The 19,975-nt window shown below is 37.4% G+C and overlaps 1 protein-coding gene across 2 annotated transcripts in view; it reads left to right on the forward strand.

Annotated features, from left to right (window-relative positions):
- Nucleotides 1-19,975, forward strand: part of MINDY2 (MINDY lysine 48 deubiquitinase 2) — an 84,922-nt gene that overhangs the window by 19,702 nt on the left and 45,245 nt on the right. Inside the window, exons 3-4 of one of the 2 annotated variants that reach the window (XM_039230641.1) lie at nucleotides 10,189-10,253; nucleotides 18,497-18,655. In XM_039230641.1, coding sequence (XP_039086572.1) covers nucleotides 10,189-10,253; nucleotides 18,497-18,655 — 224 coding nt within the window. The remainder of the gene's footprint in view (nucleotides 1-10,188; nucleotides 10,254-18,496; nucleotides 18,656-19,975) is intronic. The other variant, XM_039230642.1, reaches the window with a different exon arrangement.

Genomic DNA, 19,975 nt, shown 5'->3' on the forward strand with positions numbered 1-19,975 from the left:
AATGTTATAGAATTAATGGATTCTATGTCTGATGGAGCTTAAGAATTTTGGAACCTGGTAATGACAAAACTGTATGACCATAGGGAATGAATCTCTGAGGTAAGATAGATTATGAGATTTTTGTTGAAGAAGAGGTCAAGGAACAGGCTAGGTTTTTGGATGGATCAGCTCTATGAATATTGAAATTACCAAAAATTATCGCAGGATTTGTGGTTGGAGAGAGACAGTGAGCTAGGAATGAGAGGACTTAATCTGGAAGTTGGTAGAGAACTGCAACCAAATGGATGGATGATGGGTAGTATTTGATGACATGAGTTTTAAAATTGAGGAGTTTTAGGGAAGAGTGGGAGAGAGAATGACAAGAGCTAACAGATATTTGCTCCACCTTCAGGCTCACTGGTAAGGAAGTATGAGAGAAAAGAATTGTCACTTATTTTAAGTTAATTTATTTGAGAGAAAGAGAGAGAAAATGCAGGCCAATGGGGGAGAGGCAGAGAAAGAGGGAGAAAGAATCCCAGGCAAGCTTCGGTGCTGTCAGTGCAGAGACTGATGCAGGGGCTTGATCCCACAAACTGTGAGATCATGACTGAGCCAAAATCAAGAGTCGGACACTTAACCAGCTGAGCCATCCAGATGCCCCGAGAAGAACTATCACTTGAGAAGGCTGCAGTGTCATGTAGGCAGAGCCAGATTTCATTTAGGCAAGAAGGTGAAAGGAACATCAAGAGAAGAAAATACCTAGGAGATTTTGCTGAGGAGAGTCCATGAGTTCCAGAGGACATTGAAATTCAAGATAGGAATTTAGGAATCATCAGTATAAAAATGGTATTTAAAATCTGTGCAAATTGATGAGATCATTACTAGAGACAGCATAAAGAGAGAAGAGGGTCAGGATTGTCTCCTAAAATTTCCTAGCACACAGAGATGAGGTAGAGCAGTGGTTCTTAATCTTTTTTAAATTATTGCCCCCTAAGGAGCTTTGTAGACAACTTTGCCCTAATCTACTCTAGGAAATTTTATTTATTTATTTATTTTTTGAGAGAGACAAAAAGAGCACATGCACTCATGAGCCAGGGAGAGGCAAAGGGAATGGGAGAGAAAGACTCTTAAGTTCCATGCCCAGCACAGAGCCTGGTGCAGAACTCATTCTCATGAACCGTGAGATCATGATCTGAGCCAAAAATCAAGAGTCTGATGCTTAATTGACTGAGCCATCCAGGTGCCCCTCCAGGATATTTTAATACACAGACATACTGTGCATTTCTTCATATACTGTGCCCTTTGAAGGCGACAAACCATTATAATAGTTATTTTTGGCCTTTCCCCCAGGGAATCAGTTTTTGTCCCCCTCCCGCTAGCCACCTCTGGGGCAACATCGCCCTGCTGAAATGCATGGGGTAGAGGATAGAGAAGTAAAGGAAGAAGTAGCCAGTAAGGTAGGACAAGAACCAGGAGAGCCGGGAGCGAGAAGCCAAGAGGAGTATTAGAAGGAAGGAGGGTACAGAATACTAGGTTTTAAGTATACTTAGACTCTAAACTCTTGTAAAGAAGTAAAAAGAATATTACAGGGTTAGGTGGAAATATTTAGAGTTCAAGCTAGATGTGAAAATATATAAGACACATTTGGAGGAATGATTAATGAGCACAATTTGACGGTGGTTGGTAAGTGTGCATTTTGTATAGTTTTAGGAATGGAGATTGGATTAGGTGGGTTATAGCTAAGCTGAAGAGTTTGGGAGGTAGGTAGCGGAGTTAGGGGACCAGAATCACCTAAACCTGCACTGTCTGGTATAGTAACCATTAGCCACATGTTGCTGTTGGAAGAAATATTAAAATTTTGCCAATGCGAATTGGAATGTTCTATAAATGTAAAATATACATTGGATTTCAAAGACTTAATGGAAAAAAAGAATATAAAGTATCATTAATTTTTTACTCTTGAAATGATAAATTTCATCTATTTTTTCATTTTTTTAAATGTAGTTACTAGAAAATTTAAAGTTACATATGGGCTTACAATACTGCTACTCCATAGCTTCTAGCTTCATTCTGGCTCTGCTTTCTGTTCTGTCACAGGTGATGCCATTTACCTAACCTCTTCCCTGCTGGTTATTACCACCACTCCACTTGCCTTTGTCTGCATACCTTCTGACATCAAATGAGCTCTTTTGCTGTTAGTTCCCATAATTAAAGAAGTAGTAGTGCAGAGACCCATGAGCAGAGCCAAAAGGTATTAAGTGTGGAGGTACTAATAGTACAAAAGGGTAAGATTGGAATGGAAATAAAAGCATCAGAAATTGTAGCGCCTTTTCATTTTACAGATGAAGAAACCAAAGATCAGAGAGGTTAAATGATGTGCTGTTTCCATCTGCGCACCCCCATATGTGACTTAACGAACTCTGAAATGCTCATATACTCAAAAGTATGTCCCTCCTGCCTCTTCACCACTCAAAAGTGTTTTTGATATAGTATTTGATATTCCCACGACTTGTCTTTTTCCTTCTTTTATTTTTTCTTATCCAGCAAATACTGACTGAGTACATACTGTGGGCAAGTTATTTGGAGGTGTCAACAATGCAGTGAATGTAGCTGCATAATGTATTATTCTACTATGAAAATGTTAACATGGTATTTTTCTTAGAAAATAATTAGCATGTCTTTGTATATTAACTTTATTTGTTAGCTAGCATAGCCATGAAGAAGCAGGAGGTAGGATAGAGAATTTTAATAGGGAAAAAGGGAAAGGGAAGAAATATATACATCTGGGGTAGCTAAAGTGGTTTGGAGTCCTAGGAGCAGCATGAAAGTAATATGATCATAATGAGAGGTGGGGGAGAAGTAAGCAAGAGTGACGTGAGAAAAGAGATACTGAAGACTCTGGCTTGCCAAAAGTAAACTTTATTCAGGGCCAACCCTGCCAGAACAAATTGTTTAATTTTTAAGCTATTTAGATTTTCTCCTCTAGAGATTACTTCAGTTCTCTGGAGGAACCGGAGATGCTTTTGAGTTAATAAGCAAACACTAGTAGAAAAATTATAAGACAAACCATCAATTGTTTTCATAGCACCTAGTTTAGAGACCACAAGAGAATGGGAATTTTGATTGGCAAAGATTAGAAGAAGAGTACATTTTAATTTGAAAATTTCTGTTACCTGAGTATTAGAGCAGGGCCACACATGGACACAGCCTGTTGGAGGGCTTCGACACTGAGAAAGGAACATGATAAGCCGGGATACCTAGGAAGTGCTAGGAAGTTTAATAAAATAAGGTTGGAAAGAAGTGTAGGTGGAAGGTAGAACATAGATAGAAAGATAATGAAAGAAGCACAACTAGCAGGAATATATACTATGGCTTTATCCAGAATAGCTCACATGATGATGAGACTATGATGGTTAGTGAGTAAGGAAAATAGTTGTTGGCATGGTGGTGTTATCTGACTTTTTAAAAGATAATTTATTGGGTGCCTGGGTGGCTCAGTTGGTTAAGCATCTGACTTCAGCTCAGGTCATGATCTCATGGTTTGTGAGTTTGAGCCTGGCATCAGACTCACTGCTGGTAGCATAGAGCCTACTTCGGCTCCTCTGTCTTCTTCCCCTCTGCTCCTCCCCTGGTGACTCGGGTTTGTGTGTGCTCTCTCTCTCAAAAATAAATAAACATTTAGAAAAAAGATAATTTATTTTATCTTTACACATAAATACTATATAGGGAGGTCATTGTTGAAGCATTTTAATTTTGCCCAGAGTTAACCTGTCTTCTCTTTTCCCAGTGCTCACTTGGGATAAGCTAACCACTGCCAAAACCTCTCTTTCAGTTTTTGGCCTAATGTAGCTGTCAGGTTTTTATTACTTGATTTCTTTTTGTCTGGCATGTCCCATTAGTAACAAAGTCTTAAAGTTCTTTTTTTAGAAGACAACAACAACAACAACAAAACCAGACCCAAAGTCTTGGGGGTTTTGTTTTTTGAAATTTTTACCTCTCTCTGTATACTGATACTTCATGGTGTGATTTATTGCAAACTCTATTGTTTTCCTCTCCCCTCTAAATTAGCCTACATACCATCGTTATCTTCCTAAAGCATCAATTTCATATTTCACTTCTTTACTTAAAATGTAAAGAAAGATCCCTTACAATCTTTCACAAGCAGCCAAACTTACTATTTATGATTTTTTTTAAGTTTATTTATTTAGAGAGCATGAGCAGGGGAGGGCCAGAGATAGAGAGGGACAGAGGATTGCAAACTGGTTCTGTTCTGTCAAACTCAGTGTGGGGTCAAACTCAGATAGTATGAGATCATGACCTAAGCCAAAGTTGGATGCTTAACTGACTGAGCCACCTGGGTGCCCTATTTATGATTTTCTGTAATCTGGTCACTTCATATTTCCTATCATTTTACAACATAAATCATATGTATAAACCTTCTTAATTTTTTAAATGTTTTTTAAATTTATTTTTGAGAGAGAGAGACAGAGAGTGAGTGAGCAGGGGAGGGGCAGAGAGAAGGAGACACAGTATCTGAAGCAGGCTCCAGGCTCTGCGCAGTCAACACAAAGCCTGACTCAAGGTTCGAACCTGTGAACCAGGAGATCATGACTTCAGCTGAAGTTAAATACTCAACTGACTAAGCCACCCAGGATTTGATGTATAAACCTTATAACCTGTCCATATGGCGTGATGTTTCTTTTCTTTCTTTCTTTCTTTCTTTTTAAGTTTTTTATTTTGAGAGAGAGCTGGTGAGAGCATGGGTGGGGCAGAAAGAAAAGGAGAGAGAGAATCCTAAGCAGGCTCCACACTGTCAGTGCAGAGCCTGATGCAGGGCTAGAATCACAAACTGTGAGATCATGACCTAAAGTGAAATCAAGTGTCAGATACTTAACTGACTGAGCCACCCAGATGCCCCCCTTTTCTTCTTCTTCTTTTTTTTTTTTTTAAAGATTTTGTTTTTCAATAATATCTACACCCACTGTAGGGCTTAAACTCACAACCCTGACATCAAGAGTTGCACACTCTACCGACTGAGCCAGCCAGGTATGCCATGGCATGATGTTTTTGTTTTTGTTTTTGTTTTAATTTTTTTAATGTTTTATTTATTTCTAGGAGAGAGAGAGACAGCGCGAGCAGGGGAGGGTCAGAGAGAGAGGGAGACACAGAATCTGAAGCAGGCTTCAGGCTCTGAGCTGGCAGTCAGCACAGAGCCCGATGTGGGGCTCGAACCCACGAACCGCGAGATCATGACCTAAGCGAAAGTCGGACACTTGACCGACTAAGCCACCCAGGCGCCCCGGCATGATGTTTTTTATATGTGCTTTTCTGTCATTCTTTCTCCCTCAAAAAAATGCTGTTTCCCTCACTGCCTTGCCAAGTTCTGCCCCTTTTTCTAAATCTAGTTTAGATAAGACCCCCTCCAAAGAATATTTCTAGATGCTACAAGTTTTATCAATATCTCTTTTCAAAATCAGTTGGTAATTAGGGCATTTATTACATATTATATTATACTTTTTCATCGTATCATTCTCTGTTTCTTTTGTATTCTTTGTTTAGCCACATTATGAGATTTTTAAGAGAAACGTTTATTTCCTAATATTTGTTTTAGCCTATTACTAAATAATCACAGTAGGCTCAGTAAATACTTCTTGATTAAAATAGTATTGTTGACCAATTTTAGATATAAAGGTTAGATGAGCTAGACAAAACGGCACTCGATTTTATTTTTAAATAATCTCTACATCCAGTTTGGGATTCAAACCCACAACACTGAGATCAAGAGTTTCACACTCTGCTGACTGAGCCAGCCAGGTGCCCCAAAACAGCACTCTTTTTTTTTTTTTTTAAGGTATTTGAGAGAGGCAGAGGCAGTGAGTGGGGAAGGGGCAGAGAGAGAAGATGAGAGAATCCCAGTAGGTTCCATGCTGCCAGCGCAAAGCCCAGTGTGGGGCTTGAACTCACAAAACCATGAGATCATGACCTGAGCCGAAAACAGTAGTTGCACACTTAACTGAATGAGCCATCCATGCACCCCAAAATAGCACTCTTTTTTTTTTTTAATGTTTTATTTATTTCTAGGAGAGAGAGAGAGAGACAGCGTGAGCAGGGGAGGGTCAGAGAGAGAGGGAGTCACAGACTCTGAAACAGGCTCCAGGCTCTGAGCTGGCTGTCAGCACAGAGCCCGACGCGGGGCTCGAACCCACGAACAGCGACATCATGACCTAAGCGAAAGTTGGACGCTTAACCGACTAAGCCACCCAGGTGCCCCAAAACGGCACTCTTAAGAGATTATTTATTTAGATACATAAATCTGTTTTAGAAACTCAAACTCAGCCTTTTAAAAATATCTTATTCTTTTATTACAAACTTTACTAAAAATATAGATATCTATTGCTGCATAACATATCATCCCTAAATCCACTGGTTTAATAAAGAACATGTATTATCTAACAGTGTCTTTTGGTCAGAAATCTGGGCATGGCTTAGCTGAGTGACTGGCTCAAAGTTACTCATGAGGCTGCAGTTAGGGTGTCAGCTGGGGCTGCAGTCTCATCCTTAGGCCTAATTCAGGAGGATCTGCTTTCAAGATTATTTACATGGTTGGTGGCAAGATTGAGTTCTTCACAGGTTGTTGGACTGAGATCCTCAGTTCCTCACTAACTGTAGGCAGAGGCCTCCTTTTGTTCTATGCTATGCAGGCCTCTTCATAAGGCAATTCAGAACATGGCATCTGGCTTTCCTCAGAATGAGCAATTGGGAGAGCAGCATGACAAAAGCCACAATATTCAGTATTCTAATTTCAGAATTGATATTTATTTCATTTTTGTGTCCTATTTTATTCACAGTAAGTGTGTAAGTCCAATCCATACTTCAGGTAAGGGGATTTTACAAAGATGTGAATACTAAGAGACAGGAATTATTGAGGTCCATCTAAGAAGCTGACTACCTTAGCGAGGCTATTCTTCTCTTGTGCAGAAATCTTTCCTGCCCTCAGGAAAAGAGGAGTTGCGTCTCTGTGTCTTTCACAATAACTATTCTACTCTTAGCACCTAAGGGTTTTTTTTTTTTTAACCTATGATAGCATATTCAGGACCATTTAATATTGAATTCTAGGATGTTCTGCATCCTGACTTCACTAAAGTTTTATTTATTTATTATTTATTTTTAACATTTTATTTATTTTTTAAGATATTTTATTTATTTATTTTTTAAATGTTTATTTTTGAGAGATACAGAGAGTCAGAGCACAACCAGGAGAAGGGCAGAGAGAGACGGAGACACAGAATCCAAAGCAGGCTCCAGGCTCTGAGCTGCCAGCACAGAGCCCAACGCGGGGCTCCATCTCACAGACAGCGAGATCATGACCTGAACCCAAGTCCTACGCTTAGCTGACTGAGCCACCCAGGGGCCCCGTGACTCCACTAAAGTTTTAGTCAGGAACGCATATGCGGCCTTTTATCACGGTAAATACAGAACCTATGTATAAGATATAAGTATAGCAGTTATGTCCTCAATTATTTGAATAAATGATGTATAGAATTTGCTCAAAATATAGTTTTCAGTTAAATGCTACAAGAAATCCTCAACCTACAAATATACAACATGCCATATTTAGAAAGGACTCAAAAATATTTAAGTATACATTTCTGTGAATCAGTTAATTTAGTGCTTTTGGAGTTCTTGTACCGATGTGAAATAAAATCATTACTAATTAGATTTTGCTATCTTTTAGTTCTAATTAAAAGCATATACACACAAAAAGCCCAAGTAATAATATATTGATAATCATAGGAATCCTTTTTCAGAAATTCTTGATGTTATCAGAAATCTCTTGTTGAAAAGCTTAAAAGAATACTTGGTGCAGTCTTTAGAAGTTTATTTTGAATTAGAAAAGTAAAGCTTATATTTAAAACAGTTTTGGGGTGCCTGGCTGCCTCAGTTGCTAGAGCATATGACTGTTTATCTCAGGGTAGTGATTTGGGAGGCTAGGTGAGAAGTTGCTGCTATATATCACTGTTTATATCGAAATAAATTCCAGATAAGTTAAAGATTTAAACATTAAAAAAGACAAACATAAAATTACATGAAGAAAGCATACGTGGGGCACCTGGGTGGCTTAATCAGTTAAGTGTCTGACTTTGGCTCATGTCATGATCTTGCATTTCATGAGTTCGAGTACTGCATCAGGCTCTGTGCTGACAGCTCAGAGTCTGGAGCCTACTTCAGATTCTGTATCTCCCTCTCTCTCTGCCCCTCTTCCACTTACGCTCTCTCTCTCTAAAAAATAAACATTAAAAAAATTTTTTTTAAAAAGCGTATGTGAATATTTGTATATGCTTAATAGGTAAAGATCTTCCTAAACATGACATCCAACCAGAAGCCATAATAGAAGAATTTGACTATATCAAAATCAAATACTTATGGTAAAGAAAAAATAAAGAGCATCACCATAAAGTTAGAAGCCAAAATAGGGGAAAAAATATTTACTACACATGTAACAGGAAGTGTTCTAATTCCTCTAATGAAAAGAGTTTTTTACAGAAACAAACTCATAAATATAGAGAACAAACTGGTGGTTGCCAGAGGGGAAGGTAGTGAAGAGATGGGCAAAATGGGTGAAGGAAAGTGTAAGACACAGGCTTCCAGTTATAGAAGGAATAAGTCATGGGGGTGAAAGGTACAGCATAGGAAATATAGTCAGTGATATTGATATTGATTGTAATAGTGTTGTATAGTGACAGATGGTGGCTGCACTTGTGAGCATAGTGTAACATACAGAGTTGTTGAATCACTATACTGAACACGTGAAACAAATATAACATTGTGTATGAACTATACTTCAATTTTTTAAAAAGTCATTTTACTAAAAAATAGCTTATCATTCAATAAGAAAAAAATGACACTTGTCTAAATAGGCAATTTAAAGAAAAGATGTATATATAGTTAATAAGTAATTAAAAAGGCAAACATAGGTTAAAAATTTATTGCATATAATGGGGTACCTGAGTGGCTCAGTTGGGTAAGTGTCGGACTCTTGGTTTCGGCCCAGGGCATGATCTCATGGTTCTTGGGATTGAGCCGCCGCATCAAGCTCTGCACTGACAGTGTGGAGTCTGCTCGGGATTCTCTCTCCTCTCTCTCTCTCTCTCTCCCACTGCTCATGTGCACGCTTGCTCTCTCTCAAAAAATAAACTTTAAAAATTGTATATAGAAAAAGTTAATGCATATATTAAAATGGTGTTACATAGGGGCGCTTGGGTGGCTCAGTCGGTTAAGCGTCCGACTTCGGCTCAGGTCATGATCTCACGGTGCATAGGTTCAAGCCCCGTGTTGGGCTCTGTGCTGACAGCTAGCTCAGAACCCGGAGCCTATTTCGGATTAGGTGTCTCTCTCTCTGACCCTCCCCTGCTCACGCTCGTTCTCTTTCTCTCTCTCTCTCTCTCTCTCTCTCTCACAGAAATAAATAAAAAACATTTAAAAAAATTAAAAAAGATAAAATGGTGTTACATAGATTAAAAAGGTGCCACATATACTAAGTCATCCATATTTTAAAAAAATTTTTTTAATGTTTTATTTATTTCTGAGACAGACCGCATGAGCAGGGGAGAGTCAGAGAGAGAGGGAGACACAGAATTGGAAACAGGCTGCAGGCTCTGAGGTGGCTGTTAGCACAGAGTCCAACACAGGGCTCGAACCCACGAACCGTGAATTCATGACCTGAGCTGAAGTCGGACGCTCAGCCAACTGAGCCACCCAGGTGCCCCAGTCATACATATTTTTTAAAAGGAAGGGAAAAAAAGGTGGTAACAAATAAAAATACATACTTACAAATATATCAGTTTTTCAAATGCAAACAATATTTTGTATACTTATTACAATGGCAGATATTTAAAAGACTGATAATACCCATTCTTGAAAAAGTCACGAGGTAATAGTTTATATTATTGATAACAGTGAAACTTGACACAACCTTTTAGAGCTTTATTATAGTGACATGGAAAAATGCTCGAATATATTGTAAGGTGGAATAAAAAGGTTCAAAAGCACTATAGTATGTAATTTCAGACTATAGCAAACAGTTAACATTTTCTCTGAATAGAAGTGGGAGTTAATTTTTTGTCACTTATTTCTATAATTTATAATTAAAATCTATTAGCTTTGTAATGAGAAAGTATAAACAGGCAACTTCACAATTTCTTTTTGCAGGAGATTACATGCTTGATGCAAAGCCAAAAGAAATTTCAGAAATTCAACGTTTAAACTATGAGCAGGTAATAGACATAACTTTTGTTACATTAAGATGTGCAATTTTAACTTATGGATGTATTCATTGGTCTCTGTCAGTAGCTTTTTTTATATACAACCCTTTAAAAATGTAAAAACCATTGTTAGCTGACAGCCAGTTTTGGCCCATAGGCCATAACTTGTGTGGATATCTATTTTGTGTGAACATATGTGCTATATGAAATGAAACATAGATAATATTCTACAGACCTATGTAGAATGATAATCTGGTATTTTTCTTGAAAAAGTCACTTTCAGGGGCGCCTGGGCAGCTCAGTCAGTTAAGTGGCTGACTTCAGCTCAGGTCATGATCTCATGGTTAGTGAGTTCAAGCCCCACGTCAGGGTCTGTGCTGACAGCTCAGAGCCTGGAGCCTGCTTCCAATTCTGTGTGTGTCTCTCTCTGTCCCTCCCCTGCTCATGCTCTGTCTCTCTGTCTCTCAAAAAGAAAATAAAACGTTAAAAATTTTTTGAAAAAAGAAAAATTCACTTTCAAGTGAATTTATTTTTGATTCATCTTTCCTCATTTGTATTTTATACTTAAGTTATATTTGGGAGGAAGTTGAGTAAATGATGTCAGTGGTGTGTCATTAGGACAAAATCTGCTATACTGTAGTCTTCAGTGTGTCCACAGTTCTCGCATGTTCTTTAGAGATTTTGTTCTGTAAAATAGGAGAAGCTCAAAACTATTGGAGCTGGAAGGAAGCAAGCAGAACTTCATTTTCTTCAGTATTCCTCCTCTGTTTGACAATAGAAGGCAAGAAAGAATCAGGTTCTTCTAGAGGAAGGAATGATCAGCCAAGGAAGAAATAGACATCATTGGAACCTTTATATTTACTTTCAAAGCAACCTTTCTAACATGCTTTCATTGGTATCAAATTGGCAAAAAGGAAGCAAAATTCATTCAGTATTGCAAAACTTGAATTTAAATGATGGAATTATCTAGTCCTACTAGAATTGAAGAGCCTACATATTGCATTACTTCATTCTATAAAGTAGGAAATCTATAGCTAAAGCCCAATTGGTATGCTAAGTCACTTAAATTCTATTGGAGTTTGTAGTTTAAAGGAATTGTTTCCAAACTTTTTTTGTGGTAGAAAACTCTTCAAATGAAGTCTCATGCTAACCTCCAATATATAAAAGTGGTAAATGATATTTTATAAGTATAAAGTGATGATTCAATTTATATTATTTAGCAATTGTATAGAATTTCTTATTGAAGTCAGTGAAGCTCTTTTGAATATTACAGAAACTTGAAATTAGGAATTATAGTTGTAGTTTCATATCATCCTCAGAATTCATTTTACTACTGTTGCAGTCTTGAGAAAATCTTGATTAATGTGTATTTGCCAGTGATCTCAGCATTTTGTTTTCAAGTCCATCTTGTAGTCTCAGGAAACATTTCCATTAAGGTGATCAAGACTCTTGGAAAATGATTGGAATTAAAGTTTTGTTTCAAAGTTGAAACAATATCTAACAACCCACTTACGTTTCTTATGAGAACTACATGTCAGGTGAAAAATAACCCTGCATTTAAGATAAGCTCTTAAACTATTTATAAGGTATTATGATTACATTACCATTAGTTAAAAAAAAATTTTTTTAAATGTTTGTTTATTTTTGAGAGAGAGGCAGAGCATGAATGCAGGAGGAGCAGAGAGAGAAAGGGAGACACAGAATCCGAAGCAGGCTCCAGGCTTTGAGCTGCCAGCACAGGGCCCAAAGCAGGGCTTAAACTCATGAACTGGGAGATCATGACCTGAGTTGAAGTTGGACAGTCAACTGACTGAGCCACCCAGGCGGCCCATATTACCATTAGTTTTGAGAATAGCATGTACAAAGCTGATAAGGCTGAGTCTGAGCTCATGTTTAATGTTCCATAGTTGTGATTGAATAATTTTCTTTTTGAATAATTTTATGTGAGCAAAAATGTTTAAGCCTAAATTTGAGAGACACCAATGTAAGGCTGAAATCTTCCTAATTAAAACTTGTTTATCACAAGTAATAACATAAAAAGCATATCTTTTCCAGTTTTGCTTATTGATAGATACCCTGACAACACAAGAAAGCACTGTGTGTATGTGTGTGTGTGTGTATGAGAGGTTTTTAAATGACTGCAAATATATTTTTAAAATATATGTTAAATTTAAAATATTTCACCATGTCAGAAGTACCTTTGTGAAAAATTCTAAAGAATTAAAAAAAAACAGAACAATAGTTTAACCACTGGCTTAAAGGAACCAATAGTAATCCTTCCTTGTGATGTAAGTGATCATCCCAAGGATTTATATTATTATGATAATTCAGATTTAGGAACAAAATGGCAAAATACTTATCCTTTTTAGTTCTTTATTTATGAATATTCATTTTTATCAGTGTTATTAATCTTTATGGAGATTATCAAATGGTGTCTGATTTGTTATTTTATTTTATTTTTTAATATTTTTATTTATTTCGAGGAGAGAGAAAGAGAGAGCGTGAGCAGGGGAGGGCCAGAGAGAGAGGGAGACACAGACTCTGAAACAGGCTCCAGGCTCTGAGCTGGCAGTCAGCACAGAGCCTGACGTGGGGCTCGAACTCACGAACCGCGAGATCGTGACCTAAGCGAAAGTCGGACGCTCAACCGACTAAGCCACCCAGGTGCCCCTATTTTGTTATTTTAATACTACATAATTTATAAACAAATATAGAAGGTATATAAAAGTGTAAGCATGAGTCCAGGAGCTAAAGGAAATTGGGTGACTGGCAACAAAGAATTTAACAAATATAGAAGTAGTAGTAGAACTATAATCCTATAATTGCTCACTGTTATTACTATTCTTTTAGATTCATCATTGCTATCACTTTAGGAAAGTTTTACAACACTGAAGGGAAAAAATGTGAGCTGATTATTTTGAAGGGTTCAACTTTGGGGAAAATTGAAAAAAATATATTGTTTTGGGAGAACACAGTTGTTAGCAAAAGGTGAAAAAGCCAAAGTATATAACAGTGTTACTCTGTTATAAATTCTTCACTGATAAATTTGAAATTTGAAACATCTAAGTAATTTCTGTTTTCAGTTTGTACAGTCTCTTTGAATGGAATTTTATGTTATTTGGTAAAAGAGAATTGTGTTCTTTGACCTAATTTATCTTTTTCAGATTTCAAAGAGAATCCTTAGTTTTAACAGAAAAGGATTTTTTAAATGTTTATTTGAGAGAGAAAAAGTGTGAGTGGGCAGAGGGAGAGGGGGACAGAGGACCTGAGGTGGGCTCTTTGCTAACAGAGGCTCACATGGGGCCTGAACCCACGAACTGTGACACTATGACCAGAGCTGAAGTCAGATATTTAACCAACTGAGCTACCCGGGCACCCCATAAAATAATTTATTTTATGTTCACCTTTTCTACTATAAGGCCTCTGGTAGGCTATAGTCTTCTATTTTATATCTTGAATATATAGCACAATATCTGATTAACAGTAGGGATTCAATAAAATTATAGTAAATTTTATATATCGGAGGAGTTTTTTGTTTCATCAAATATATCCTCTATAAGTACAATTATATTTAATATATTAAAAATGTTTAGAAAAACATGTTTTAAAATATTCAGTATAGATTATGTGACTGTATTTACAAGAAAAACAGATACGGACAGAGTAACTTTTTAAATTGGCCAGCAAGTCCTTGTAGTCTGTCTTTTTCTGACTTCATCCCCCACTACTTTTTTTTATTATTAATTTTTTAAACATTTACAACCAAGGTAGTTAGCATATAGTGCAACAGTGATTTCAGGAGTAGATTCTTTAATGCCCCTTACCCATTTAGCCCATACCCCTTTCCACACCCCCTCCAGTAACCCTCTGTTTGTTCTCCATATTTAAGAGTCTCATGATTTTGTCCCCCTCCCTGTTTTTATATTATTTTTGCTTCCCTTCCCTATGTTCATCTGTTATGTATCTTGAAGTCCTCATATGAGTGAAGTCATGATATTTGTCTTCGACTAATTTCGCTTAGCATGATACCCTCTAGTTCCATCCATGTAGTTGCAAATGGCAAGATTTCATTCTTTTTGATTGCTGGGTAATACTCTATTGTATATATATACACCACATCTTCTTTATCCATTCATCCATCAATCGACATTTGGGCTCTTTCCATACTCTGGCTATTGTTAACAGTGCTGCTGTAAACATTGGGGTGCATGTGTCCCTTTGAAACAGCATACCTGTATCCCTCGGATAAATACCTAGTAGTGCAATTGCTGGGCTGTAGGGTAGTTTCATTTTTAATTTTTTGAGGAATCTCCATACTGTTTTCCAGAATGGCTGTACCAGTTTGCATTCCCACTAGCAAGGCAAAAGAGATCCTCTTTCTCCGCATCCTCGCCAACGTCTGTTGTTGCCCGGCTTGTTGATTTTAGCCATTCTGAAGGTGTGAAATGGTATCTCATTGTAGTTTTTATTTGTATTTCCCTGATGTTGAATGATGTTGAGCATCATTTTATGTGTCAGTTGTCCATCTGGATGTCTTTTTTGGAGAAGTGTCTGTTCATGTCTTTAACCCATTTCTTCACTGGATTATTTGTTTTTGGGTGTTGAGTTTTATAAGTTCTTTACAGATTTTGGATATTAACCTTTTATCTGATATGTTATTTGCAAATATCTTCTCCCATTCCATTGGTTTCCTTTTAGTTTTGCTGATTGTTTCCTTTGCTGTGAAGAAGGTTTTATTTTGATGAGGTCCCAATAGTTCATTTTTGCTTTTGTTTCCCTTGCCTCCAGAGATGTGTTGAGTAAGAAGTTGCTGCAGCCAAGGTCACAGAGGTTTTTGCCTCCTTTCTTCTCAAGGATTTTGATGGCTTCCTGTCTTACATTTAGGTCTTTGATCCATGTTGAGTTTATTTTTGTGTATGATGTAAGAAAGCGACCCAGGTTCATTTTTCTGCATGTTGCTGTCCAGTTTTCCCAGCACCAGGGGCTGAAGAGACTGTCTTTATTCCATTGAATCTTCTTTCCGGCTTTGTCAAAGATGAGTTGGCTTACGTTTGTGGGTCCATTTCTGAGTTCTCTATTCTGTTCCCTTGATCTGAGTGTCTGTTCTTGTGCCAGTACCATACTGTCTTGATTACAGCTTTGTAATATGGCTTGAAGTCTGGGATGGTGATGACTCCTGCTTTGGTTTTCTTTTTCAAGATTGCTTTGGCTATTTGGTTTCATACCAAATTTTAGGATTGTTTGTTCTAGCTCTGTGAGGAATGCTGGTGTTATTTTGATACGGATTGCTTTGAATATGTAATTGCTTTGGTTAGTATTGACATTTTACCAATATTCTTCCTATCCAGGAGAATGGAATATTTTTCATTTTTTTGTGTGTGTCTTCTCCAGTTTCCTTCATCAGCTTTCTATAGTTTTCAGTGTATAGATTTTTCACCTCTTTGGTTATGTTTATTCCTAGGTATTTTATGGGTTTTGGTGCAGTTGTAAATGGGATTGATTCCTTGATTTCTCTTTCTGTTGCTTCATTGTTGGTGTATAGGAATTCAACTCATTTCTGTGTATTGATTTTATGATCTGCCACTTTGCTGAATTCCTGGATCAGTTCTAGCAGTTTTTTGGTGGAATCTTTTGGGTTTTCCGTATAGAGTATCATGTCATCTGTGAAGAGTGAAAATTTGACCTCCTCCTGGCCAATTTGGATGCCTTTTATTTCTTTGTGTTGTCTGACTGCTGAGGCTAACACTTCCAATATTATGTTGAATAACAGTGGCAAGAGTGGACATCCTATCTTGTTCCTGACCTTAGGGGGAAAGCTCTCAGTTTTTCCCCATTGAGGATGATATTAGCGTTGGGTCTTTCATATATGGCTTTTATGATCTCGAGGAATGATCCTTCTATCCCTACTTTCCTGAGGGTTTTTATCAAGAAAGGATGCTATATTTTGTCAGATGCTTTCTCTGCATCTATTGAGAGAATCGTGTGGTTCTTTTCCTTTCTTTTATTGATGTGATGAATCACATTGATTGTTTTGTGGATATTGAACCAGCCCTGCATTCCAGGTATAAATCCCACTTGGTCATGGTGAATAATTTTTTGATGTATTGTTGGATCCAGTTGTCTAATAACTTGTTGAGGATGTTTGCATCCATGTTCATCAGGGAGATTAGTCTATAATTCTCTTTCTTCGTGGGGTCTTTGTCTGGTTTAGGAATCAAGGTAATGCTGGCTTCATAGAAAGAGTTTGGAAGTTTTCCTTCCATTTCTATTTTTTGGAACAGCTTCAAGAGAATAGGTGTTAACTCTTCCTTAGATGTTTGGTATGATTCTCCTGGAAAGCCAGCTGGCCGTGAACTCTTGTTTTTGGGAGATTTTTGATTACTAATTTGGTTTCTTTACTGGTTATGGGTCATCTCCCACTACTTTCTACTTGATTAATTTTGTTGTAGCCATTCAGGACTCCTTGCTATTCCATGGACGCCTGTGTTGAACTCATTTCTGCATCAGTTTTTACACTAGTTTTTATTTTGTCTGGAATGCTTTTTTCCCCTCAGAGCTTCCCAAGACTCAATATTTTGCTCTGGTTGATATTTAAGTGTCATTCTTATAAATTCTTTTAATGCGTATGTATTTTTTAGAGAGGGACAGAGTATGAGAAGGGGAGGAGCAGAGACTGAGAGGGAGACAGAGAATCCAAAGCAGGTTTCAGGCTATGAGCTGTCAGCACAGAGCCCCACATGGGGCTTCAGTCCACAAATATTAAGATCATGACTTAACCCAAAGTCAGATGCTCAACTGACTGAGCCATCCAGGCACCCCTATTTAAGTGTGACTTTTAAAGAGCTCCCTTGCCTTTTTAAAGAGTTTAAGTTTATAGCAAAGTTGAGTGAACAGAACAGAGTTGTCATATATCTCCTTTCCTTCTTCCCCTCTCTACTCCAAACATACACAACCTTCTCCCACTATCAACATCCATTCATTGATGCATGCTATAATTGATGAACCTATACTGACTCAAAATATCACCCTTAGTCCATAGTTCACATTAGGGTTCATTCTGGTTAAACATTATGTGTGTTTTGACAAATGTATAATATGACATATGTCCACCATTATAGTATCATATAGAGTAGTTTTATTGTCCTATAAATCTTCTGTGCTCTGCCTTTACATTCCTCCCTCTTCTTAATCCCCTGGCAACCACTGATCTTTCCTACTGTCTCCATTTTTTGCCTTTCCCACTGTATCATTTGGACTCATGTATGTAGCCATTTTAGCTTGACTTCTTTCACTTAGTAATAATGTACATTTAAATTTCCATTATGTCTTTTCATGGCTTGATAGCTCGTTTCTTTTTTTTAATTGTGATTAAAATACAATATAAAATTTAATCTCTAAACATTTTTAAGTGTGTAATTCAGCAGTGTTAACTATATTCACATTGATAAAACAGATCTCTAGAGCATTTTCATCCTGTAAAGCTATGAAACTCTAAACCCATTGAACAACCTCCAGCTCTCCCTTTGTCCATAACCTGACAACCACCATTCTTTCTGTTTCCAGGATTTTGACTACTCTAAATATTTCATATAAGTGGAATCACATAGTATTTGTCTGCTTGTGATGGCTTTTTTCACTCAGCATAATGTCCTCAGGTTTCATTCATGTTGTAGCATGTTCTAGGATTTCCTTTTTTTCCTAAGGCTGAATAATATTCCGTTGTATATATACACCACAATGTCTCTGTCCATTTATTTGTCATGGACATTTGGGCTATTTCTACCTCTTGACTATTGTAAATAATGCTATAATGAACCTGGTGTACAAGTATCTCTTCAAGATGTTATTTTCAATTCTTTTGGATGTATACCCATAAGTGGGAGACCTTGGACTAGAAACCTTGTCTTTGGTCTTCCTGGTCTTAAATAGGCCCCTCATCCCTATCATTTCTCTGCTCAATTTGTATCAATACTTGATATTATATTGTATATTTATGTTTGTCTCTCAAAGTAGAATATTAGTTATATGAAATCAGGAACTTTGTTTTATTTGCTGTTACCTCTTTAGAACTTAGGTTAATGCCTGGTACACCATCGGTAGTTAATAATAAAAATTGGTTGAAGGGATGCATAAATTAGATAAAATGGGAAATTAGAAGTAAATGTGCCTGTATTTAAATATCTTTGCTATTGTTGTTGTCATTGTTGTCATGGTTTGATATTTCTCATCTTTACTTTTCTCCTTTCTGTTTTCAGAATATGAGTGATGCTATGGCAATCTTGCACAAACTACAGACAGGCTTGGATGTAAATGTAAAATTCACTGGTGTTCGAGTGTTCGAATATACACCAGAATGCATAGTATTTGATCTTCTTGATATTCCTTTGTACCATGGGTGGTTAGTGGACCCACAGGTAAGTAGAAAAATTTTAAATATATAAACACAAACGTAGTAAAATTTTATTAATTTGAAAAATCTAGATTCATATGTTGTAATTATTTTAGTGCTTTTACCTGAAATTAGCCAAATTGTGAGGTTAAGGGCATTGTTCTCCATACTGCTAAATCTGTCCAGGACTTCTGACTATAACGTTTAGGAGTTAGGAGTCAACTACAAAGTTGAGTCTATATTCTCACCAACAGTTCTTATTATCTATCTTTTGGATTATAGTCATACTAGTAGGGGTAAAGTTATATCTCATTTTGGATTTGTTTTTATTTCTTTTGGCTAATGATGTTGAGTATCTTTTTTAAAAATTGTTTTTAATGTTTATTTTTGAGAGAGAGAGAGACAGAGTGTGAGTGGAGGAGAGGCAGAGAGAAAGGAGACACAGAATATGAAGCAGGCTCTAGGCTCTGAGCTGTCAGCACAGAGCCCAATGTGGGGATCAACTCATGAACTGTGAGATCATGACCTGAGCGGAAGTCAGACACTTAACTGACTGAGCCACCCAGGTGCCCCTTGAGTATCTTTTCATGTGCTTATTGGCCATTTGTCTATCTTCTTAGGAGAAATAGCTACAGATCCCTTGCCCTTACTTATTTGTTTAGTTTAGTTTATTAATTTAGAGAGAGAGCAAAAGGGAGAGAGAATCTTAAGCAAGCTCTGCACTCTCAACTTAGAGACAGATGCAGGGCTCAGACTTACAAAACATAAACTAAACCTGAGCTGAAATCAAGAGTCAGACCCTTATCCAACTGAGCCACCCAGGTGTCCTCCCTTGCCCATTTTTAATTGGGCTATATGTCTTTTTGTTATTGAGTTGCAAGAGTTCTTTATATACTGTAGGTATAAGTATCTTATTAGAGACATGGTTTGCATACTTTCTCACATTGTGTAGATTGTAGGGGAGGAGCAGAGAGAGAGAATACCAAGCAGGCTCCATACTGTTAATGCAGAGCCCAAAATGGGGCTCAAACCTACCAACCGTGAGATCATGACCTGAGCTGAAATCAAGAGTCTGACACTTAACAGACTGAGCCACCCAGGTGCTGTTGGGTTTTTACTTTCTTGATGGTATTCTTGAAGCACAAAAGTTTTTAATTTTGATAATGTCCAATTTATCTGTTTTTTAAAAAATTTTTTAATGTTTTTATTTATTTCTGAGAGAGACAGCAAAAGCAGGGGAGGGTCGGGGCGCCTGGGTGGCTTAGTCGGTTAAGCGTCCGACTTTCGCTTAGGTCATGATCTCGCGGTTCGTGGGTTCGGGCCCCGCGTCGGGCTCTGTGCTGAC

This window comes from Hyaena hyaena, unplaced genomic scaffold, assembly GCF_003009895.1.
Source record: "Hyaena hyaena isolate Hyena2069 unplaced genomic scaffold, ASM300989v1 scaffold_49, whole genome shotgun sequence".
Taxonomy (NCBI): domain Eukaryota; kingdom Metazoa; phylum Chordata; class Mammalia; order Carnivora; family Hyaenidae; genus Hyaena; species Hyaena hyaena.